The sequence below is a fragment of the Oncorhynchus masou genome, chromosome 5 (genome assembly GCF_036934945.1).
Source record: "Oncorhynchus masou masou isolate Uvic2021 chromosome 5, UVic_Omas_1.1, whole genome shotgun sequence".
Classification (NCBI taxonomy): domain Eukaryota; kingdom Metazoa; phylum Chordata; class Actinopteri; order Salmoniformes; family Salmonidae; genus Oncorhynchus; species Oncorhynchus masou.
Genome location: NC_088216.1, coordinates 30,498,832 through 30,524,218, shown reverse-complemented (window position 1 = coordinate 30,524,218; position 25,387 = coordinate 30,498,832). Strand labels below are relative to the sequence as shown.

The 25,387-nt window shown below is 41.5% G+C and overlaps 1 protein-coding gene across 2 annotated transcripts; it reads right to left on the bottom strand.

Annotated features, from left to right (window-relative positions):
* Positions 1-766: 766 nt before the first annotated feature.
* Positions 767-25,361, bottom strand: LOC135539402 (ERO1-like protein beta). Of its 2 annotated transcripts, none has more exons than XM_064965272.1 (16): positions 24,832-25,361; positions 21,862-21,981; positions 19,720-19,803; positions 19,286-19,327; positions 13,383-13,465; positions 13,144-13,217; positions 12,362-12,482; positions 8,973-9,019; positions 8,491-8,505; positions 8,352-8,378; positions 7,388-7,480; positions 6,712-6,958; positions 5,428-5,497; positions 4,945-5,031; positions 3,975-4,108; positions 767-2,891 (listed from the first exon to the last, which is right to left on the bottom strand). In XM_064965272.1, the coding sequence occupies exons 1-16, from the start codon at positions 25,000-25,002 to the stop codon at positions 2,831-2,833; spliced, it is 1,476 nt and encodes a 491-aa protein (XP_064821344.1). In that variant the 5' UTR covers positions 25,003-25,361; the 3' UTR covers positions 767-2,830. The 2 variants fall into 2 exon arrangements, with proteins under 2 accessions (XP_064821344.1, XP_064821345.1); XM_064965273.1 differs by lacking the exon at positions 24,832-25,361 and adding an exon at positions 23,705-24,008.
* Between the last annotated feature and the right edge of the window lie 26 nt (positions 25,362-25,387).

Below are 25,387 nucleotides of genomic sequence, written 5' to 3'. Positions count from 1 at the left end.
CCAGGCTCTGATCAGGCCCTACACCCAAACAAGGGCACTGCGTTCATCCACCTCTGGCCTGCTCGCCTCCCTACCACTGAGGAAGTACAGTTCCCGCTCAGCCCAGTCAAAACGGTTCGCTGCTCTGGCCCCCCAATGGTGGAACAAACTCCCTCACGATGCCAGGACAGCGGAGTCAATCACCACCTTCCGGAGACACCTGAAACCCCACTTCTTCAAGGAATACCTAGGATAGGATAAAGCAATCCTTCTCACCCCCCCCCTTAAATGATTTAGATGCACTATTGTAAAGTGGCTGTTCCACTGATGTCAGAAGGTGAATTCACCAATTTGTAAGTCGCTCTGGATAAGAGCGTCTGCTAAATGACTTAAATGTAAATGTAGTCACTAGCTGAAACAGAATTGACCCCAACATTGTCTATAATTTCATTTGAGGTCAGAACAAGTCCATATAACACAACAGAACCCCTTTCAGGGTTTATTGCTAAAAATGACTTAATTTAATATTTTTAAGCGTATAGAGCAGGGGTACGAGGTCCGGAGCCTGCTGGTTTTTGTTCTACCTGATAATTAAATTGCACCCACCTCGTGTCCAAGGTCTAAATCAGTCCCTGATTAAAGGGGAACAATGACAAAACAACACAGTGGAACTTGCTTTGAGGGGTATAAAGTATACCTTTCTGTTATGGTGAGGTCAAATAGTATTGTTCCGAAAGTGCTTGTACATAATAGATCATGGTACAAATCTGAAAATATGCACAAAAAGTTTGAGTGACAACCAGACATTTTTATTCTTCTGTTCAAATAAATATAATCAAATAAGAATACACGTCAATACAGGTGCAACTAATAATATATATATATATATATATATATTTTTAAAAAGTTCAGTAATTTTCCTTTTACAAATAGTACAACTTCCTGGGTCATCTGAATATGTTACAAAGGCAGAGCTAGCAGAAGAGCGTAGAGATCATTGGAGACAAAATGGTGGATTTCATCCAAGAAAGCAGACTCAAGCTTTTTTTAATCATTATTATTTTAAACACTTTTTTGGAACTTAAGGCAGACAAGTGGATTGCACAGGATGTTCTGGTGTTTTTGAAAGCATGCAAGACTCAGACAGACACGCACGCTTTTCCTCGAAGATAATAGTTTATCTTGTCTATTTCCTTCATTTTAAGCAAAGAAGGAACAGCTTGTGCAATCTCCATAGCGTTCACATTCAAGGCGACATTAGCGTTGCTATTTATGTTAGCATAAGCATCCGACAGCTACCACTGACTCAATTCCTACTTACTGGACCCCATGTCTACCTTTGGTTGATTGAATAGAGATCTTTCTTTAACAAAACATGTGTTACAAAGTATTACACAGGTATTGTCTGGCTACCGATTGTTTGATCTTTGCACATAAGGCAATCTTTGCTTGTGAGATTTTCTAACTAATGTTACTCAAGGGGGTGAGGATTCAAACTAAAAACGTATATGGTGGAAAAACTCAAAAGGTACTTTGACATGATAGAAAATAAAAAAAGGCAACGTAAAATCTTTGGTCCACTATGGTGAAATACCTACTTCAGACAGAAATAAAACACGTATAGTGTGTGGAACATTAGGGCTGTTTCCCAAAAGAAGTTAAATCCGCTTTGTGTTTTGTTTCCTTGCCACGATACTAACGAGTATCACGATACTGGTATCGTCCCAGCCCTAAAGGGTATGACGGTTTAAGAAGGTTGCGTGACGTTAAATGCCATTACGCGTATCCATTTTGAATTGATTTACACGGCAAGCTCACCAAGACACCACAGTGAACTTGACCATCATGGGAGAACAAATCCCACCGCTCGTTTCGATTTGCTTCTTTTCACACCATTGGCTGCATTCTCCATTATACTTTAACAGTACTCTTCTCCAACATGGAGGTTTCACAGCATGACAGCTTATTTAAGTGAACTATGAAACAAATACTGGTTTCGCTTTTACATTGCCATGAAAACACCTCTTACACATTTGGGATTGCCGTCACCCTGGCAAGTCTCGTCTTTCATAAAACCAATAAAATAATAGGATAAGAATAAAACACCAGGAACCGTTCTGCCACCAAATAGAATAGGTATGAGAGAAGTGACGCAAGCTTATCGTTGTCAACAGATGCACAATCCGCAAATTGTTCCTTTTTCACATTTAAACTAGGCTTTATATAATACATTTGTGATGCGCAGAAAGACTGGATTGCCACGTGGTGTTAAAAACACCCCTAAACAGCTAAATGCACAGACAAAAGCAACAGCAGACACAGTCGCTCACATAGACGTTCAATCAATACATGCACTCACACAGAAAAAAAAGGTTACACCTCTAGGATAGCAAAACGCAGTATGCTTATCAAGTTTGTGGTCGTAAAAGTATGGAATGAATCCTAATTCTCGGTATCCTTTAGCTGCAACTGGCGATCACCAACAAACAAGTACTCCCTCTCACAAACACACCAAAAACACACACTGATGGGTCTAGCTCACAATTAGTATGCCTGAAATGGTGAACACTTTCACCCACAATAGTAAAAACAAACATTTAAAAACAACGAAATGGAGGTACAGATTTCTCACATTGAGCGCTATGCTCTATGGAAAGACGAGACCTAGATTTAGAAGGAAGGGGAGATAAGGAGAGCTATACATAGAGGGAGGAGGGGATGGGGGTTCAGTTCAGTGTCTATCCTGAAGTCCCTGAACTTGATCTTATTCTGGGGAGGAATAAGACTATTGCAGTTCCCTCTGGGCTTGCTCCACCTAGTGGCTAGGAGGTGGTAGTGCTGTTGAAGGGTGTTACCTCTTCTCCTTCAGCAAGGCACGGAAACTATGGAGCTGGTGGATGCTTGTGGAGAGCCTAGCGAGAAAACAGAAGGGGGGAGGAGATGGGGAGAGAAATAGATTAAGAAACTATTTATGACAATGTATGCAATATTTGGCAATATTTACTAAATGTATGTCATGCTTATAGTAATTTGAAATGGCAAGACAGAGAAAGCGCGAGAAAGAGAGAGATGCTAACACTACTTGAATGTACCAATTCCACAGCACATGGTTTATGAACTGATACACAAAACGATATTGGATTCAAAACGTCTAATTTTTAAATTCTTGCAACCAATAGAATGTAATATATATGGGGGACTGTCCATACGTAGCTTGTTTTTGGTCACAGGTCATAGTCAATCAATCAATAATAATTCTATAATAATAATAATTAAAATATACATTTTTTTGCAAAAAGTATTATAGTATACTTTTAGCAAAAATGTTTATCTTTAATTTACAATCTGTAGAAACTTTAAGAATAGAAAGGTTCAGAACTTCTGTGAAGCATCACAGCACAGTTGAAAAATACATGACAAATAGAAATCCAATATGGATGGTGTTAAGAGATAAATGGAGGAGTTGAATGGAGCAGAAGGGTGGGACTAATAATAACAACAAATGCTAAATAGTCTGGGTCTGTAAAAGGTATATAGGTTCAGAACTTTTGTGAAACAGCACAGTTAAAAATATGGCAAATAGAAATCAAAAATAGATGGGAGAGGTTGAGGGTAAAGGACAGGACAGGACTAAAAACAAACTAAATATAACTATTGTAAAATTGATTGTGTCTGTAAAATGTATATAGTGTGTATAAGCTGGAAGTAGAAGCCTAAGTGTTATTGTTTTAGTTTAATCCAATTAGGGGAGGGTTGGTAGGATTAGTGGAAAATAATATGAATCCCCTGTCATGAGGCCAACTGTGTTCATTACGCACCAAAGGGAACAAAACAGACTGAAACCAAAGGACTATCTGTATTTTTCCAGCATGAAATTTTCATTTTTGTTTTCCATTTTAAAACATTTTCCATTGTGTGCCCTAATGAACACCACCCAGTTTCCAAGGCAGTAGTACCAGCCATAAAGACACAACGTGTATAAAAGTGGTATCAACCTCCCAAAGCCGTTGAGCAAGGCCACTATCTCCTGGCGTGTCAGCTGGAAGCCCTTAGAGGGGCTGTGTTCCGGTAGGTTCTTGATCTCCTTCTCAGAGAAAAGGATCTTCAACGCTGTGCCCAGCCCTTGGGTCTGCAATGGGGTGTTGGGGAGCAATGGGTTTATCATGTGAGAAAGCCTGAGATCTCTCACACACCAATCCATGATCCCACGTGGTTTACTGGTGATAAGGTTTCATGAGCTTATAATTATTTTAACGTTTCTCAATCCTGGTCCTGCACACTTTTGATTCAACTAATCATCAAGTCTATGATTAGTGGAACCCAAGTCTTATTAAGGCAAAAAACTCAAATGTACCCTGGGCCCCCCAGGACCAGGATTGAGACACTGCCAAAAGGGTTGAAACATTGTCACCCGTGAACCACAATGAGAGCGTAGATTTCAATGTTCAGAGTCTCTTTTCACCTTATGAACATATTTGATATCCAGTAAATTGCTCAGAAACGTTGGATGTGGATACTGGTGTGTAATATATTCCTATACATCATCAGATCTAGCACTGTCCCACGATATAGGGTACAATTCCATAAGGCTTCTTCCTCTGGACTTTACTCAAAATCCATTGGTTTTGGTTATTGTCCTAAGGGTATTATTACTGCTTATAATTTGTGCCCGTGTTATGTGCCGGGATCAGTGTGAAATCAGAAAAGTATCCTTTTAATTAAATCTTCATACATCAACAATTTAAGATGTATTTTCCACAGTATGTATTAAACTGAAGCAAATTGCACTGTAATTTGCAAAGTAACTAAATAACCCTGATATGAAGAGAAATAAAGGAAAAATTGTCTGATCACATCTACAAATAGCACTCATTGCATAACAGCTAACTACAGCACAGCACAATGGATAATGGGTAACTACCGCTAACAAATAACCATGTGTCCACAGGTGACAAAACGGCGTACCTGCAGCTTCCCCCACAGTCGACATTTACTGCAGCCCACACAGTCCATGATCCGGGAGATGTTTTTAAAATGTAGCCGGAATTCCTCCTGGTAAAAACGGGGCGAGAGAGACGGGAATGTTTCAGGCTTTGCATCCTGTGGGGGTATGAGCTAGGCTCAATGTGGATAAATAGCCTGCAAACACCTGCATTAATTCAGTGTAATTTGAACAGATTTTGATTCATAATCAGTGAGGCTGAGGAATTAAACACACACACACACACACTTAGCTGCTCGCGCAGTGAGCTAGCACAAGCGTCTGCATAGACATCTGCTCTCCACAGTCCAAATTAAGTCCCACTTTACAAAACTATGGTAGGGACCAAACCATTGAGATACGGGGTCAAAACTATTCTACGATTTGCTTATGGCAAATATAAGCATGTTAGTTAGCATTGCTATGTGGTACTAATAGTGAAATGAAAGTGAGATGCATGGACTCACCTTCAATATTTTTGCTTCTAACTTCTGCCCAGCAAACATGGACTTCTCGTCAAAGTGCATTGGGAAAGCTCTGGGAGACGATAATAGACGGTTATTTCAAATCCAAGACAATATCCGCTCTAATTCACAGTCAAAACCGACCACTTGAACTGAAACTCATGGTCTTATTGAAGCCCTGGTCTCAATTGGTCTTGTGGCCTGGTTGGTCTAGCTGTAATGCTGCAGCCTCTGGCATATGTCTACAGTGTTGGCATGGGTTTGAATCCAGCCTACTGCAAATTTATCCACCATTTCCCGATCTCTCTTCACTGTCACCCTCCTCTCTCACCATCTCTTCTATAAATATATATTTTTAAATCCTTTATAAAATATACACTACTGTTCAAAAGTTTGGGGTCACTTAGAAATGTTTGTTTTTGAAAGAAAAGCTAATTTGTGCATTAAAATATCAAATTGATCAGAAATACAGTGTAGACATTGTTAATGTTGTAAATTACTATTGTAGCTGGAAATGCCAGATATTTAAAGGAATATCTACATAGGCGTACAGAGGCCCATTATCAGCAACAGTCACTCCTGGCACGTTGTGCTAGCTAATCCAAGTTGATCATTTTAAAAGGCTAATTGATGATTAGAAAATCCTTTTGCAATTATGTTAGCACAGCTGAAAACTGTTGATCTGATTAAAGAAGCAATAAAACTGGCCTCTAGACTAGTTGAGTATCTGGAGCGTCAGCATTTGTAGGTTTGAATACAGGCCCCAAATGGCCAGAAACAAAGAACTTTCTTCTGAAACTCGTCAGTCTATTCTTGTTCTGAGAAGTGAAGGCTATTCCATGCCAGAAATTGTCAAGAAACTGAAGATCTCATACAACGCTGTGTACTACTCCCTTCACAGAACAGCACAAACTAGCTCTAACCAGAATAGAAAGAGGAGTGGGAGGCCCCGGTGCACAACTGAGCAAGAGGACAAGTACATTAGTGTCTAGTTTGAGAAAGACGCCTCACAAGTCCTCAACTGGCAGCCTCATTAAATAGTACCCGCAAAACACTAGTCTCAACGTCAACAGTGAAGAGGCGACTCCGGGATGCTGGCCTTCTGCTGCTGTTTCCAGCTACAATAGTCATTTACAACATTAACAATGTCCACACTGTATTTCTGATCAATTTGATGTTATGTTAAAAAAAAAATATTTTCTCTCAAAAACAAGGACATTTCAAAGTGACCCCAAACTTTTGAACAGTAGCGTATAAATAAATAATAAAAAATTTAAAAAAACTAACTTGGTCTCGTTGAAGAACTGCAGCAGTAACTCTTTGGTAGCTCGGTCCTCTTGACGGTCACCCGTGTACAGGTTGACGAAGGCTCGATCAAAGTAGGGCGCAACCTTGGAGAGGGCGCGTAGCTCGATCAGGTAGAGAAAGTAGAGGTTCTTGAGGCGCCGCGTACCCTCGCCCTTGGTCTCGGCCGGGTCGAAGCGCTGGCGGAACTCCTGCACATTGGGGCCCCACAGGGACTTGCCCCAGCCCTCTGACGAGAGCAGGAGTGAGTGAATAGTGAGGATTACATTGCCGTTGGCACAACGTTATGACGTTAGGGTGAACAATTGGGACCACTGATTTTCAAACCTTTATGCATTGACGTTACGAAGAAGTAAACACAGTGAATCAGTTATACAAGGATAAAACATACCCATATGAAAGTATCCCAATACAAGAAAACTTACAAAAGTAGAGTAAATATACAGAAAATGCTCAATTGGTGTCACACAAACACCAATACACCACACACATTACTACAACCAGAGATAGAATCCACCACCCAAATTGCCACGGTTCATCATCAAAATTGCCATAGAATAGAAGAAGCACCTCGGGTCTAAGAATTATAATTCTATGACCATATAACGCTGGTGACTATTTTGACATCTATGGAGAGGGAGTGGTCTGTTTTTCCTACCGTCCAATAGGTACTCTGCACACAGGTGGATGTTGATGCTGCTGTGGAGACCAGAGATGAGCCGGTAGAACACCCTCTTCTCCAAACACAGACCTAGAAGGGAGGATGGGGCAAAATAGAGAAAGAGTGTGTAGAACGGTGATGGAAAGAGAGAGGGGGGAGGGTGGGAGAAAGAGGAGGAAAAAAGAAAGCTTGAGACATGCACACACACCCCTAGTTCAGAAAAATTCTGCCATCACTGTATATGTGTGTTGTCGACTCATCACATTTGAGTGACTAGAGTCCCCTCTCTTGGTCCAGTAAGTGTGTCTGCACGTCACAGGACATTCACAACAAAGGATTATTTCATAGTCTTCGCTATACTAGAGCCAAGGAATAGAACTGTGTTTGGTTTCTTTGTAGGCCACCCCAATAGGTTTCCATCACTACTGTCTGCCTGGGAAAAAAACACTTAATGAAGGCATATACAAAGTGGGAACTTTTTTTTTTGGCAACCCTTTCCCTATATTGTGCACTACTTTTGACCAGCGCCCCCAAATGTAGTGCAGCATGACATAGGGAAAATATGACATTTGGGATGCAACCTGAGAGATGTTGAAAACCTATTGTCAAGAGAAAAAGTTGAAGAGAGAGAGAGAGTGAGTCTCGGCTGAATTAGTTTGGATGTGAGTGGCTGTTCTGAGTGGTGTGGTTAAGGGGCATTCGACGATGACACGTAACATTCAATTGATTCTGAAACGGACTAAATTACAAATAACCCCATTCTATTGGAATTCATTTAGAAGTTTCTACCTGTCCTGTGGTGTCTCATACAGGGAAATGACTGAAGGTTGTAACAGTGCTGATACAAGATGCACCACTGCTTCATTCCAAAATATATTGTGTGTTTGAAGTGAAAATAATGCTACTTTGAAGCAAATTTTTGAAATAATTTGATGAGATAAAAATACATTTTTAAAGTTACCTTCCAGCCAGTTGTAGAAACCTTCGCCTGCAGGGATACAAGACGACAATAGGCCTCGTGTCAGTTTGCATTCATTATAGCATATTATAAACAGCACAATTGAATATACATAGATTAACATGCATAAATTCCAACTTACCGTCATCATCTCCTCCTATGGGAATGAAAAAATACAAAAGAGAGAGGAGGACAAAGGCATGTTACACACGTACTGTGGGCTATTAATATTACACATGCATGAGGACACGCATTCACACAATCACACACAGACATCTGGAGGAGAAAACTCTACAGTATTTACTTATAAATAACTCAAGTAACACTACAAGGCAAACGAACAAAATCCCTGCTTTAATTACCACCATCAACAATCTATTACCAGCAGGTAAGCTGATAGAGAGAGGACATTATCTATTACACAGAAGCTGAATACGCACACACACATTTCTAGAAAGGATTCTGGAAACAATATAAAAACTATTATTATAACCTAATAGCGAAAGCATGTGAATACACAGGGCAAATGTAAATCAAAAATAGCTGTCGGTTTAAGTGTGTAAAATACAGGCCACCCTGACAAGGACAATGGAGACAAGACAGTCCAAGAAGAGCATCCCTTACCTCTGGGCGGAACCAGTGGGTTAAGGGGCCGGTACACTGATCTGGGCCTGCAAACCACAAACAATGCACAATCAGACCCTATACTGGATTAATCACAAGACATACAGTCAGGTCCATGATTATTGACACACTTGACAAAGACGAGCAAAGAAATAGGAAAAAAATACTATAAAATAAAAATAAATTATACAAATAGTGAGCTATATTGTATATTCAAAGTAATTGGGAAATGATATTATTTTACACTAATACAATTGATGATTGGCACCCCTGTTTTTAATACTATAGCACCCTCCCCTTCTAAAATTCTTTGAGATTAGATAACACAGTAGCAGGGATATTAGACCGTTCCATATCATTCTCCTGCGCTTATGGACTTGCCCTCTTCAATTCAAACCCCAGGTTTTCAATGGGGTTCAAGTCTGGAGACCGATGACCATTGCAAAATGTTGATTCTGTGGCTAACCATTACCTTGCGGATTTTGATTAGTGCTTCGGGTTATTGTCTTGTTGGAAAGTCCACTTGAAGCCAAGGCAGAGGCAAACAGGTTTTTAGGCAAGAATGTCCTGGTACTTGGTAAAGTTCATGATGCCGTTGACCTTAACAAGGGCCTCAGGACCAGTGGAAGCAAAACAGCCCCATAACATCAAAGATGCACCACCATATTTTACCATAGGTATGAGGTACTTTATTGCATAGGCTTCCCTTTTTTGATGCCAAACCCAGCACTGGTGTGCGTGGCCAAAGAACTCTATTTTCATGTCATCTGACCATAGCGCCCCCTAGAGTTTGATAGGAACCTGTGCTATGGTCAGATGAAATGAAAACAGAACTGCAGTAAAATTTGGTGGTGGATCTTTGATGCACACATGCAAATAATTATGGACCTGACTGTACATCAGCCCATCGAAGAGAGGGAAGCTGAAATATTTCAGCTAGCTACAGATTAGGGAACATGTCCCTCGTGGTGTGTGTGAGTGGACCGTGCGCAAGTAGTCATGTGAGAGATTGAGTTAAATCCTCTACTGACTCCCCATCCCGCATACGGGAGCGTAATCATCGCCTGACACTAATTAGCATAACGCAACGGACATAAATATCCCTAGAAAATATTCCAAATGAAATCACAAATGAAATATATTGAGACACAGCTTAGCCTTTTGTTAATCACCCTGTCATCTCAGATTTTCAAAATATGCTTTACAGCCAAAGCTAGACAAGCATTTATGTAAGTTTATCGATAGCCTAGCATAGTATTTTGTCCAGCTAGCAGCAGGTAACTTGGTCACGGACATCAGAAAAGCAATCAAATTAAATTGTTTACCTTTCAAATCAAATCAAATTTTATTTGTCACATACATATGGTTAGCAGATGGTAATGCGAGTGTAGCGAAATGCTTGTGCTTCTAGTTCCGACAATGCAGTAATAACCAACAAGTAATCAAACAAACAATTCCAAAACTACTGTCTTATACACAAGTGTAAGGGGATAAAGAATATGTACATAAAGATATATGAATGAGTGATGGTGCAGAGCAGCATAGGCAAGATACAGTAGATGGTATCGAGTACAGTATATACATATGAGATGAGTATGTAAACAAAGTGGCATAGTTAAAGTGGCTAGTGATACATGTATTACATAAAGATGCAGTAGATGATATAGAGTACAGTATATACGTATACATATGAGATGAATAATGTAGGGTATGTAAACATTATATTAGGTAGCATTGTTTAAAGTGGCTAGCGATATATTTTACATCATTTCCCATCAATTCCCATTATTAAAGTGGCTGGAGTTGAGTCAGTGTGTTGGCAGCAGCCACTCAATGTTAGTGGTTGCTGTTTAACAGTCTGATGGCCTTGAGATAGAAGCTGTTTTTCAGTCTCTCGGTCCCAGCTTTGATGCGCCTGTACTGACCTCACCTTCTGGATGATAGCGGGGTGAACAGGCAGTGGCTCGGGTGGTTGTTGTCCTTGATGATCTTTATGGCCTTCCTGTAACATCGGGTGGTGTAGGTGTCCTGGAGGGCAGGTAGTTTGCCCCCGGTGATGCGTTGTGCAGACCTCACTACCCTCTGGAGAGCCTTACGGTTGTGGGCGGAGCAGTTGCCGTACCAGGCGGTGATACAGCCCGCCAGGATGCTCTCGATTGTGCATCTGTAGACGTTTGTGAGTGCTTTTGGTGACAAGCCAAATTTCTTCAGCCTCCTGAGGTTGAAGAGGCGCTGCTGCGCCTTCTTCACGATGCTGTCTGTGTGGGTGGACCAATTCAGTTTGTCTGTGATGTGTATGCCGAGGAACTTACTACCCTCTCCACTACTGTTCCATCGATGTGGATAGGGGGGTGTTCCCTCTGCTGTTTCCTGAAGTCCACAATCATCTCCTTAGTTTTGTTGACGTTGAGTGTGAGGTTATTTTCCTGACACCACACTCACCTCCTCCTTGTAGGCCGTCTCGTCGTTGTTGGTGATCAAGCCTACCACTGTTGTGTCGTCCGCAAACTTGATGATTGAGTTGGAGGCGTGCGTGGCCACGCAGTCGTGGGTGAACAGGGAGTACAGGAGAGGGCTCTTTGATGAGCTTCAGATGTTTTCACTCACGAGACTCCCAGTTAGATAGCAAATGTTCCTTTTTTCCAAAAATATAATTTTTTGTAGGTAAAATAGCTCCGTTTGTTCTTCACGTTTGGCTGAGAAATCGCCCGGAAATTGCAGTCACGAAAACGGTGAAAAATATTCCAAATTAGCTCAATAATATCGACAGAAACATGGCAAACGTTGTTTATAATCAATCCTCAAGGTGTTTTTCAAATATCTATTTGATAATATATCCATAGGGACAATTCGTTTTTCAGTAGGACCGATTGGAGTAATGGCTACCTCTGTATTTTACACGAGAATTTCTTTGGGGGCATCAGGTGACCACTTGCGCAATGTAGCTGCCTACGGCTATTCTTCAACATAAATATGTAAAACTACGTCACAATGCTGTAGACACCTTGGGGAATATGTAGAAAGCGTAAGCTGGTTGATAGCACATTCACAGCTCAATAGGGACTCATTGGAGCGCAGCGCTTTCAAAATAAGGGGGAACTTCCGGATTGGATTTCTCTCAGGTTTTCACCTGCAACATCAGTTCTGTTATACTCACAGACAATATCTTTACAGTTTTGGAAACGTTAGAGTGTTTTCTATCCTAAGCTGTCAATTATATGCATATTCTATTCTATTCTAAATATCCCGTTTAAATGGGAATGTTTTTTTTTCCAAAAATGAAAATACTGCCCCCTAGAGTTGCAACAGGATATTTTTAATGTGTGTGTAAAGCTGCATTAGGAGGAATGTGCACAAGTTTATTTTGTGTGTGTGTGTGTGTGTCTCACTTGAAGCAGTTTTCTTCATAGATGCTGTTCCACACTCTCCAGGCTGAGGGGCCCTTGTAGCCAGTGTAGCGCTCTGGGTTTAGGAGCAGGTCCACATAGTCTGCATCTGGTGACGTCTCATCTGACAGAAGAAAGGTATGAGAAAGAATGAGAGAACATTGGGATGGATGGCTAGATGAATCACTTTCACTATTGAGATACACCTTATAAAATCCCTTGTCAATGTTAAAGGGGTATTTGACACCAATAACAAAATGTGTCCGATGTTTTCACACCTCAAAAAGTGACTGTTACACTAAATGCACACTATTTGCAGAGCATGAGACGCTCCTACTAATTTGAACGAAACCTGGATGTAAGACGTGCGGCTTCACGAGAGGCTCGCGTTGCTGAACGTATAATCTCAGACACCCAGAACTAAGTATTTCTGTAATTTCATCAGATACTTGATTATGTTCTGGGGGGGAAGACGTGTTAGAAAATATTCTAACGAGACAAGAGAAGTCTCCACCTCTCTAAACAGATACTCTCAGACAGTTACATGTGTTTGCCATCAAAGATTACTGAGCGTATAATTAAGTTCTGGTACTATTTCCAAGATTTGTAGCGTAGCTCACGCCCAAGAACAATTGATAAAAGCGGTTCTCACACATTGGCCAAATTCCAGTCTTAGAATAAATACACCAACCTCGATCCCATACAAATGGAAAATATTGGCACCGTCTAAAAAGTCAATAAGTCTCTTAGGTGGAGAAATGAAGTGGAAGAAGAGTGGGCCTTACCATCTAGCTCACAGAAGTGGTCCTGTGCGTCATCGTGCCGGGCCCAGTCCTCAAAGGCCTCTTTACTATAGTTACTATAGGAGGAGGAAAAGTAGTACAGAAAACCACTCTCGGACAATGCTTTCATTCATCGGAAATAACCACCATGTTTTGCAGTGTTGGTTAAGTAATTTCTTATCCAAACAGATGCCCATGTATGTATGAGGCCTTTTAGGGAAGTAGCATGCGTGTGCTCTTACCTCAGGGTGCTGTTAATGGCCCCCAGGTCTTGGGCTTGTTCACAATCTACTATGTCTGTGTTGGCGTTGGCCACCTGGGAGTACTGGCCACAAGGATAGAAAGAGAAAATAGCATTAGCGAGAAAAAAAAATCTGTAGCCTAAGAAAAATGCTCCAGCTGGGTTGTTCAATTGGATTTAAATCACTTTTTGATGGCACCCCTTCTGATTTGAACCAAACCTTCCATAAATATTTGCCCATGGTTACTTTTTGGACCTGAATACCAAAACACGTGCTCAATGTTGAACCACTTCGCATGCTCTCACTACTGGCGTCACCCAGGGCTCGGTTCTAGGCCCATCCTCTTTTCTCTCCATACACCAAGTTACTTGGCTCCATCATATCCTCTTATGGTCTCTTCTATCATTGCTATGCAGATAACACTCAACTACTTTTCTCATTCCTCCCTTCTGACACCCAGGTGGCGACACGCATCTCTGCCTGCTTGGCAGATATCTCAGTTTGGATGCTAGCCCAATCCAGGCCATCGTCCTATCCCGTCTGGACTACTGCAATTGTCTGTTGGGATCCCAGCTTATGCCATCAAACCCCTGCAACTTATCCAGAAAACTGCAGCCTGTCTGGTGTTCAACCTTCCCAAGTTCTCCCATATCACCCCACTCCTCCGTAGACTTGGCTACATTTTAAGTAAATACCTGTCGTCAACTTGTGCAATACATTAGGACAGGTATTCCCAAACTGGGGTATGCGCAATGCCGTCAAGGGTACACCAAATAAAAATGTGATTCACATTTAATTAAAATAAATCTTCACATTTTCAAACAGTACATTTATATTTTCCAACGCGGCTATACATTTGGGTGAAGTTTTTTCCCCCCCTCACCCGAGTTGTCTCGTTTCACTGCCGAAAAATAAAACCAAACCATCTAGTGTTCAGCGAAATAACAACAAGATGACAAATACAGGTAGCCTAGTCAACAAAGGTACATCCAATCACATTAACCATTACTCTCTCACGGGAAACCTTCACTCTTGCGCAGACATTTAGAAACGAAACATGACAATTTGAAAAGAAGGCCACGGGAGTTTTTGGAACTTCACTATATCACATTTGACATTTTCCGTAAGCTTGAGTTCATTTGCACACAAAGAAATCATACAATGATGGAAAGACCTGTGTGTTGTCCTTGTTAATGCAGACAGAGAAGAGCTCCAACGTCTTAATCATGGCCTCAATTTTGTCCCGCACATTGAATATAGTTGCGGAGAGTCCCTGAAATCCTAGATTCAGATCATTCAGGCGAGAAAAAGCATCACCCAGATAGGCCAGTCATGTGAGAAACTCATCATCATGCAAGCGGTCAGACAAGTGGAAATGATGGTCAGTAAAGAAAACTTTAACCTCGTCACACTTACTTAAAAAACACGTGTCAATACTTTGCCCTTGATAACCAGCGCACTTATGTATGTTGTAAAAGCGTTACATGGTCGCTGCCCATATCATTGCATAGTGCAGAAAATACATGAGAGTTCAGGGGCCTTGCTTTAACAAAGTTAACCATTTTCACTATAGTGTCCAAAACGTTTTTCAAGCTTTCAGGCATTCCCTTGGAAGCAACAGCCTCTCGGTGGATGCTGCAGTGTACCCAAGTGGCATCGGGAGCAACTGCTTGCATGCGCGTTACCACTCCACTCGGTCTCCCTGTCATGGCTTTTGCGCCATCAGTACAGATACCAACATGAGCAGCAGCTACGTTTGGCTACATCGTCCATATGTGGAATTCCCCCAAGAGAGTAACGTGATTGGATGTTAATTATTTGACTAGGCTACCTGTATTTGACATTGTATTGTTATTTCGCTCCACACTAGATGGTCTAATTTTATTTTTGGCAGTGAAACGAGGCTACTCAGGCGAGAAAAAAACCTCACCCAAACGTTAGAAAATATAAATCGTCTGTGAACATTTTTTTTCTGTTTTGAAATGAGAATCACATTTTTATTTGGCGTACCGCAGTTTGGGAATACCTGTTTTATAGGGATTACAGTACGACTAAAGGAGTCTGTATTGAAAACATGCCCACGTCAAGGGAGATACCCATTTAGGCAATCCCTAGCTGCTGGGTTGCTCAGTCCTGGCCCTGAGGGTGTGCCATCCTGTGGGTTGTCACTCTGATCTTGGCCTAACACAGCCGAAACTAATAATTTACTGTTTCACTAAGATCCTAAAGCCGAGTGTGGTGTGTTGGTTGGGTTTGGGGACTGCAGGATGTTGGACCCCTAGGGACAAGACGGGGCGACCTAGCTATATTGTGTGCAAGTAAAAAGAGCTCTACACTTTTAGTCCCATGAGATTAATTATAAGTAAGATTTGCGGTTTCTGTGTGTTAATGTATATTTACAATGTTTTGTTTTTTGTTTCCAAAACTTTCCCTTGGAATTAAGAAAATTAAAAGGAAATTGTGTTTAGAGTTGAGTTATTGACTAGACTGGTGGGGGTCAGGCATGCAGGTGGCTCGGGCTGGTTGGTCGTTCTGGCTGAAATTTGATATAGAGGATTTCTTAATGAAGACAAATTCAAAAGTTTTTTTTTTTTAAAGAGTTTGTTAGGTGCAAAACAATATGTATTATTGAATTACCGTCGATCTAGCTCAGTCTTATTATTCATTTAAATGTAATTATGATCTCCTACCTAGCTTGACGACTGTGAGTATTTATGTTGACTTTTTGTTTTAAATGGAAATGACATATTGACTTGTGTAAAAATGCAGGCAATTAGCTTTAGATGCCCCAAACAAATTCACCAGGTTATCCCCCCAACTTCTAAAACTAAAGTGGTGGCCCTGCATGCAACAAACTGAGTAGAGTTTGAGTTACTTGTATAGTTTAGGTAAGAAACTGTACAAAATATGCTCGTTAGCATTCTTTATGAGGATCCCCCTTGGGTTGTGCCCAAAGTGGGTGGGGTTATATCCTTCCTGTTTGGCCCTGTCCGGGGGTATCATCGGATGGGGCCGCAGTGTCTCCTGACCCCTGCTGTCTCAGCCTCCAGTATTTATGCTGCAGTAGTTTATGTGTCGGGGGGCTAGGGTCCGTTTGTTATATCTGGAGTACTTCTATTGTCTTATCCGGTGTCCTGTGTGAATTTAAGTATGCTCTCTCTAATTATCACTCTCTTTCTCGCTCTCTCTCAGAGGACCTGAGCCCTAGGACGATGACTCAGGACTACCTGGCATGATGACTACTTGCTGTCCCCAGTCCACCTGGCCGTGCTGCTGCTCCATTTTCAACAGTTCTGCCTGCGGCTATGGAATCCTGACCTGTTTACCGGACGTGCTACCTGTCCCAGACCTATTATTTGACCATGCTGGTCATTTAAGAACATTTGAACATCTTGGCCATGTTCTGTTATAATCTCCACCCGGCACAGCCAGAAGAGGACTGGCCACCCCTCATAGCCTGGTTCCTCTCTAGGTTTCTTCTTAGGTTTTGGCCTTTCTAGGGAGGCATTGCTTGCTGTTTGGAGTTTTAGGCTGGGTTTCTGTACAGCATTTTGAGATCTCAGCTGATGTACGAAGGGCTATATAAATAAATTTGATCCCTTAGTACTTGTTAGCATACTGGTAAGTGACATATATATATATATATATACATATACATATACATATATGTCCACTAGGTAATAGATAAGCCAGATTGCATTCATCATTTCGGCCGTTAAATTATTTTTTCATTATGAAGCTTACAGGTACTCGTTCCCCAAAAACAGCAGTTTGAGCCAATCATGTTTATTTACAAAGAAGCACAACGAGCAACATGGGTGAGTCACTCCTGCAGCACAACTTAAGTGAGGTGATCAAGTTACACTTGTATGAAATTCACTACTGTTTGCCAGCTATATATCCTATAACTATTAAGTTATCTATAAATAAACTCTCTCCAGCTGGGTTTTTACTAACTTGTTCATTTTGATAACTTGCTAATACTAGCTTGCAAGATCAAGCTTCTTGGAGCAGCAGAGAACATCACCTCTTGTATTAAGATTGCTGCTGCCTAATATTTGTTTTGTGTGTGCTACAAACTGTGTTTTGCGATACTTGCATAACTTTGAGCTGGGTTGTCTGTCCTAGTAGTATATGTTTGCATAATTTAAAAGCTTATATCAAACTCAACCTATCTTTTCCAGTGATGAAGACATGGATGTCTCATGGTAAGAAGGGGTATGCAAAATGGGTCATCTTTGAGCACCTCTATCTCCTAAATGTTTTGGCATTCAAGTCCAAAAAGCTACTTTCTGACCACTACCATAAATATGTATTAAACATTGTTCAAATCAAAAGGGGTGCAGTCAAACGGTGATTGAAATCAAGTGGAACGACCCATCTTTCATATCAATTAGGCTAGGCTAAATCCTTCATATAGGGCTCCCTACTCTGCATACTTCAACTTGAGTTCTTCACACACTGTCTGCAATAGGACTACACTTTTCAAATAGAAAGTCAATCAAGAAAATAAATGCCTGAGGGGCTAAACAAATAAGTTAAGCTAATGCCACGAGCAACGAAGCATTAAAAAGGTAAATAAACAACTCTAATGTGCACAGTCAGCTAATGTTGTCACGACCTCACACACCTGCTGTGCTTTTTCCTGCGGCATGGCCACGTTGACAGCCACATAGCGTCTCTCGCCAACGCTGCCTAGAATATGCTAGACAGTTCTCCCTCTGTGCCTTCAGCTGTGGGAGAGCACCACCACAGCTCGAACTATGAATTTAATCAGCCTTTTTCCTCACACGTCTCCAGTAGCACACTTAACGCTAACCCCTAACACTGGGGGTGATGTGGCAAAAATCCTCATACAACAGACCACACAATAAGGGACCAGAGACCTCGGGAGGTCAAACCAGATGTGGCTAATAAACTACTGTAAAGTTTGAAGAGCTGTCTGGTTTAACGCTGTTGGTCGAAAATCTATGAGATGGGGTTGATTTCATTAAAACTGCTACATAATGTCGCCTATAGCCATGTTACTACCCCTATCATGTGTATAGCCCCTGCTGGAGTGGAAAGTTTGAAAAAGCCATGGGACTAAATACACCAAACTAGGAGCTCATTGAAAAGCTCAACCAATGTGTCCAAACATCAACTTTTCCCACTAACTAAAGATATAGCCGGATTTGACCTTGACTGGCAATCAGTCCAGATGTCCAACAAACACTGGTGGGTCAATACAAGATAAACAGAAGGCCCTACGCCAGGATCGTGTTCATTAGGGCACGTAAAAAAAATTAAAAAACACTTTGCAGAAGATAACAAAAACAAGCAGAGAGTAATGAGCGATTTCAGTGGCCACGAAGTACGGAATCAGCAGCCAAGACAGACAGAGGCTGCGTCCCAAATAACAACCTAAAGCCCAAAGGGTTCTGGTCAAAAGTAGAGTATTATATAAGGAATAGAGTGCCATTTTGGACATAACCTAGTCAGAAAGTGCTGGAACAAGCACACACACTATTTACCTGGCCACACTGTGACAAGGCAAACAAACGCTTGCTTCTCTTTCCTATTTCTGTCTGCTCTCTAGAGGTAGCCTAGCCTACATGTACATAACACTCCAGAGACCCTCAGTTAAAATCAGATATAAAATAGAACATATCCAACTATTAGAAATCATTCTAGCCATCAATTTACACAGTATTATCTGTTTAACGTACTCCTTTGCCCTAATTCCCTTTAAAGCATAGTTAAGCACACTCCTGTTTCTTTGCCATATTGCATGAAAATAGAGAGTGCATATGGTACATTCTCTTTCCCTTTCATTTTAACGTGTTTGCAGAGTATGTTGGTATTCATTACAGTTGAATGGCTGAGTGAACGTTGCCTGTCTGTCTGGGGAGTGACCGCCTTACCCTATTGTAGTTTCCAGACTTAATTCCCACTGGAATCTTGCTCTGTAAACAAACACACACAAAGAAAACCGATGGGACCGGTGAAGATCACTGTCAACAATGCAGAACGCAGGTCACAGAGGCTAAGCTATAACTAACAGAAAACACAGATTAGAATAGAAAGACTCGAGAAACAGTATATTAACAATTGTAAATTAACCCACTAAGGGTTAGGGGCCATTGCCCCGGTCTCTTCTTATAGGCCTAGAACTAAAAGAATTAGAGTGATTAGCAATATACTAATAATAGCTCCACCTTGTTGTAGCCTACGTGGAATTTTCACATTGCCAATACTTATTTAACCATTTCAGACCTACAGGAGTTGCCTGTGGGTAATTAATACGAGAAGTCGATTTGGGGACCAACGTAGATAATTGTGGGTCGGTTGAACTGACCTCTGGACAGGGCTCCACTTGGCAGTCCTTGATGGAGCAGTGGCCATCATCAGCCCAGAAGGGACAGGGCCTATTCAGGTTGACCTGTGGAGAAGAGAAGAGTTGGGATGGCATGGTATATGCTATGAAAGTGACTGCGTCACACAGAGATGTGATGTGTTTGAAACAGGCAAGACAGAACAGCTAGACTAAATTCACTGTTTTCCCAATTTAGACTTATATGCATGAGCGTCTCAAATAATGATCTTAACAAATGACTCAGATTCTATTTCCGTTGACACGTTCCAGAGATGAGCTCCGTCGTAAACGCCACAGGGAATAGTCGCTGCTGGTGACCTTTTTCCCCAGTTGTGCTCGTCATTAGAGACGTCAACCTCATGCGAAGGCGACAGTGTGAGGAGAATACTTCATAATTAGAAAAAGGTGACACGCTGTCTGCGGGTTCAAAAGCGGCGCTCTGTCAATGGGATGGTGACTAGTAGAGCAGATTACTAACCAGCGGCAGACAGAAAATTATTCGGATTATCACACTAGGGGCCAGATGAGTATTCTGAAAATATTAATGGATGTTCCTATGAGTCCATTCTTCCTTTTCAGAGTTCCTGATGGGATGTTCACAGTGGGAAAAGGGCAATGCACTCTGCCTTTAGAATGAGGTGGCTTGGTGTGTATGAATGGTGTATGAACGCAACAGCTGGACTCACACAGCGATTGTTTTGTTTACTGTCTTTGTGAAAAGATTAAGTGACTCGATGGGCCTCAATGTTTCCTTATGGATGCTAGGTGTTGGGAAAGCATTCGAGCAGTTATACAAATGTACCAGCACTCTGTCCCCTGTTATCAGAGAGAATGATATATTTGCATCAGGTTCTACATATGGGCAACTTGTAAGACTGTCTAGAGAAGCAAAAGAGGATGATTGGGAAAGAGGGATGACAAGGTTTGTCAGCACTGGACTTGACCTACTGCATTTTCCTTTAAGATTCCACATGGTGATGTCATCCTCATGCATTCTTTCTAATACCTAGGTTTCAGTATGAGGAGCATCTAATTTTCACACTTATTGTACCTGACAAGTATCACATACCATGATTGGAACGCACGGTCAATTAGTTTTTGCTGTAACAAGGTCCCAAGCATGTTTTTCCTTGTCAGGGTGTATTCATTAGAGCACACTGTTTTGCAACGGAAAATGTTTTGCAACAAAAACAAGCCTTTCTTATAGAAGGGTTGGCTTACAACGTCACAAAAATGATGCGTAAGCATCAATGAGGCAGAAGGCCGTGTGGGTTTATGATTCTGAACAGTCAGATAGCTAGCAACAATAACAAAAAGATGCCATGTTGGGAATCGTAGGTCGCTCGTTTTAGCTCGGTGCGATGTTGTTTTGACTCATGTCATGCCTATGCTAATATGGCTAAAATTAGCTAGCTAGCTAACCAACAACTAACAATTTATTTGTGCTCATTTATACATTTTTTCCAACATGTCAACAATCTAAGCTAACCCCATCTGTTTTGCGCCATTGTTGCGCACGCAATGGTTTTGTTGCTAAACAACCAACCATATGGGACAAGTTCAGGTTAGTCCCGTCATATTTCAGCCCGTTTGCATCCGTTTTGTTCCTAGTGAATACACCCCCGGACATTATTATGTAAACAAGAGTAGCACAATTCCAACAAGAACATTAGTCCCAAGCGGAGACATCCTCTGCAAGACTAACACCACCATTAAGTTTCTTGATGACACAACCGGGTTAGTAGGCCTGATCACCGAAAACGATGAGACAGCCTATAGGGAGGAGGTCACAGACCTGGCAGTGTGGTTCCAGGACAACAACCTCTCCTTCAACATGATCAAGACAAAGGAGATGATTGTGGACTACAGGAAAAGGAGGACCGAGCACACCCCCATTCTCATCGACGGGGCTGTAGTGGAGCAGGTTGAGAGCTTCAAGTTCCTTGGTGTCCACATCACAAACAAACTAACATGGTCCAAGCACACCAAGACAATCGTGAAGGGGGCACATGGCGGATGTGTTGTTATCTACCCTTACCACCTGTGGGCGGTCCGTCAGTAAGTCCAGGATCAAGATGCAGAGGGGGATGTTTAGTCACCTCTGCAAGTCTATTTAGTACTTACCCTGTAGTACCTGAAGTAGTCTCTCTCGGTCAGCTTCTGAATGCGGGGGTAGATCTTGAAGTTGTTGAAGACATCGATGCTCTCGATGTCACAGAAGCAGTCATCCAAGACGCCTGTCAACTGAGGGAAACAACACAGAGAACACCTTAAGAATTAAGGTTGTACACCAGTGTTCATTTTAGTCACAAAAATAGTGTGTCGAACAACGATTTTTCAGTAGCAATTGACTACACCATAACTGACTAAAAACAATAACTAAACAAAAAAGATTGTTCATTTCAGTTGACTAAAACGAGACAAGACTAAATTATCTCTGTAGATAAAATCCAACTACTAGGTGGGCTGGACAAGCGTTTTAGGAGAGATTGAGAGCTTTTCAGTGATAAGCATAATTAATACTAACAGTATTAGAAGCGCAGCACGTCTCTGTTCAGCAATGCGAAGAACCCGCCACACACAGCCTAGCCTACATCAGCTGGTCAGCTGCAGGGGAAAAAGCGATGAGTGTGGGGAGGTTAGGCAGTCAGGTTCTGTTCAAGCGCCACCGCCAATTAAACACATCGCACAGGTGACTCTTTTGTTTCTCTGTAGCTAACCAGTCACCACCAGACACCCTTTGCCTGGTTAAGAAACATATGCTGCTTTACGAAATTAAAAACCAATAGCAGCATTAAGTTTAATAGTAAAACTAGTCTAGCTTGTTTCTAGCCATTACCGCTATTATGTTAATCGTGCATTGGCGGGCCGCATTTTACATTCATAAAGCACACCACGGGCTGTTTTAAAACTAGGCTACTTGCAGACCGGACTGTTAACCATTTGTTTAGGCTACACCTTGTTGGGGTGAAATTGCACAAAATAAAATAACGCAGTGCGTTATGGGATAACACTCCGCTCTGAAGCAGCGTTGACTTGTCAAAGTGGCTATCGGAGAGTCTAATTAGGCCCTAAACCCTCCATAATATTCCCCCCTTCAGCTTTTGGACACTTTGGTTAAAATGGAGGGCCGTGGGACGAGGAGAAGTGGGTGATATGGGATTCAGCCAAAGGAGGGGGTGGCAGAGATAGAAGGACAGAACGAGGGCAAAAGCTGGCCTGCAAATGTTAACTTCCTCTTACACACATTTAGCCTACTTTGAAACTGACCCATACTCTCAAACACCACAAAACACTTAAGCAGCATGACGACATTTGTCCCAGCTGCCGGGTTGAGGTTGTTGGCCAAAATTTGGTTACCAAAACATGTACCATTCTCCCTCCACCTTTTCATACATTTGATACCTGCGGCCAACCGGCTTAACTCCCCCACGCATAATGAAATAGACCAACTGCGTTGGTCTGGTCCAGAAGACACCTAAGTCTTCCCACACTCTCTCTCATCATAAAGTATTCAGGTCTAGAGCCAATCAATGCAAATGGTGTTATGGAAAATATTTGTTAAAAACTCATTTCAGGAGTATATTCTAACTACAGTCGTATGAAAGGTATGTGGGTCACTGTCACCAAAGCAGAGACATACACTTTTATAAGAACAAGTTGTGCAAGACTGCATGTTGCAAGAATTCTATGAAATTAAGTTCTCTTAGCACTGTGTAGACTATTCAGTCACTTTCACATCAGTGGTTGTGTGTCATGATGAGGAGAAAACCGAGTAGCCTATCTGACCAGCTGTTACTGACAACTAGTTTCACAAACTGGCTACTATACAAAGAGCAGAAAGACGTTTCTCTTTCAGTTAATTCTATGTCATTGTGACAATATGTCAGAAATGTAACTAACAGTTGTACATTGACACAAGCATCATCATATAGCCCACAGCTGGAAACATAACCATATATCTGACCTCTGAGTGTAGCTGTCCAGAGAAAGTGATGGGAAGCAGTGAAGCCATCCATAAGTAACAAAGTCCTCTGAGCATGCTGGTGAATTCAAAACCATTGAGTGGTTTCCCTGGTTGTTGTGAATTAAAAATATAGTTTAATTTGCCTATTTCTCTGAGGAGCTGCTTTCTTTAACAATAGTTTTAAATTACAAAAATAAGACCAGCCTTAGGGACTGCTGTATCCTACTTCAACAGACAGGTGAGAGTTTGCCAGAGTTGATGGGAAGACTCTGACCTAACCTGGGGATGAGCTGTCATTTCAGACCACTTATTTTCCTCGTGCATTCTCCTGTCCAGGACAAACCTCCAAACAAGATGTGTCTGCAGCTGTCAAACTTAGTCCCGCCTCTATACCTGACGTTTGTAGTCTTTACTTTAATTCAAGGACATTTGAAACAAGTATTACTCACGGAAGAGAAGACTACATGTCCCACAAAGTCATTGGAAGGAAACCTTAGTATGGCCAATCAGACGACACCACGTCTCGGTCTTCTCATATTACTCATGTGAGTGCAATTTGTGAGAAATAATAAAAGGCACGTTCCATAGTATAAAAAATGGATTGCAGTATGTGGGTCAAATCAGCCGTCGATCACATAGCTACTAAGATGAGTGGTTGTGTAACTAATTTCGAACGTCGGCATGAAAGACAAACATCAAGAAAACATACACCGCAATATAGCATTGCACGAGATAGGCATACAAAACACGCGTGATACTGGAAGTGGCAGATTTGATTAATTAAAATGAGATATTCGCATGATAAGGGAACGTTCGACTATGACAGGGGTAACGTTATTGAGTTGAGATGCGCACAAGCACGAGATATTGGTTGTGTCAAATTACACTGTACAGCAATTACAAAAAAAAAACAAATAGTTGGGTAAGAGTATCTTTATTCTTTATTTTCGATGTTATGCCCGGTTGTCCATAAAGTTGGATAAGTCAGTGTTAAGGCGCCAGCAAGCTATCTCGGTATGATGACGTCAAAATAACGTGACAGTAGAAAACGCTAGAAGAATGTTCCTCCAACGCAGTCATTTAGCCTTTCCAACCGGACATTGATATTGCAAGTTGGATGAACTTACGTGACAAAAACAGCTCTGGTCTTGACTGTCAGGAGCATCTTCTTTGGAAGAATATTGGTTGTTGTACGTTTTGACTCTGTTGTGAAACCAACCCAGAACAAAGACAAAGTCCCCAAATAACAACCACAACAAAACCAGAAGTCCTGCGGATTGTATCGTGTTTTTTATCATCACTGATGCAAATGCAACCTGCCACGAAAGACAAAAACAAAGGACCGTTTTGAAATGTAACTGGATAGTTGGCAGGCTAGCTAATGATGATGTGCTACTAGCTAACGTCGTTTGTTGTTGCTAGTGCGCACTACCTAACAGCGGAGAAAATCGTCTTCGTTTGTCGTAATGATAAATTAAAGTCTCCAACCAAAGCTGACAGCTGTACGACTGTATCTTCAGAAGTAACTTGTGATAATGTCTAGTATCACCAGTGGTCGTTGTAAATAATGTTTACAAATCCAAAAATCCCAAGTTTTGCCATCTAAAAAAACAGATGTCGACCCGAGACGATTGAAAAAAAAAATCAGCTACGGAAAGCAAAGGGGTACAGGTGAAGGACGTA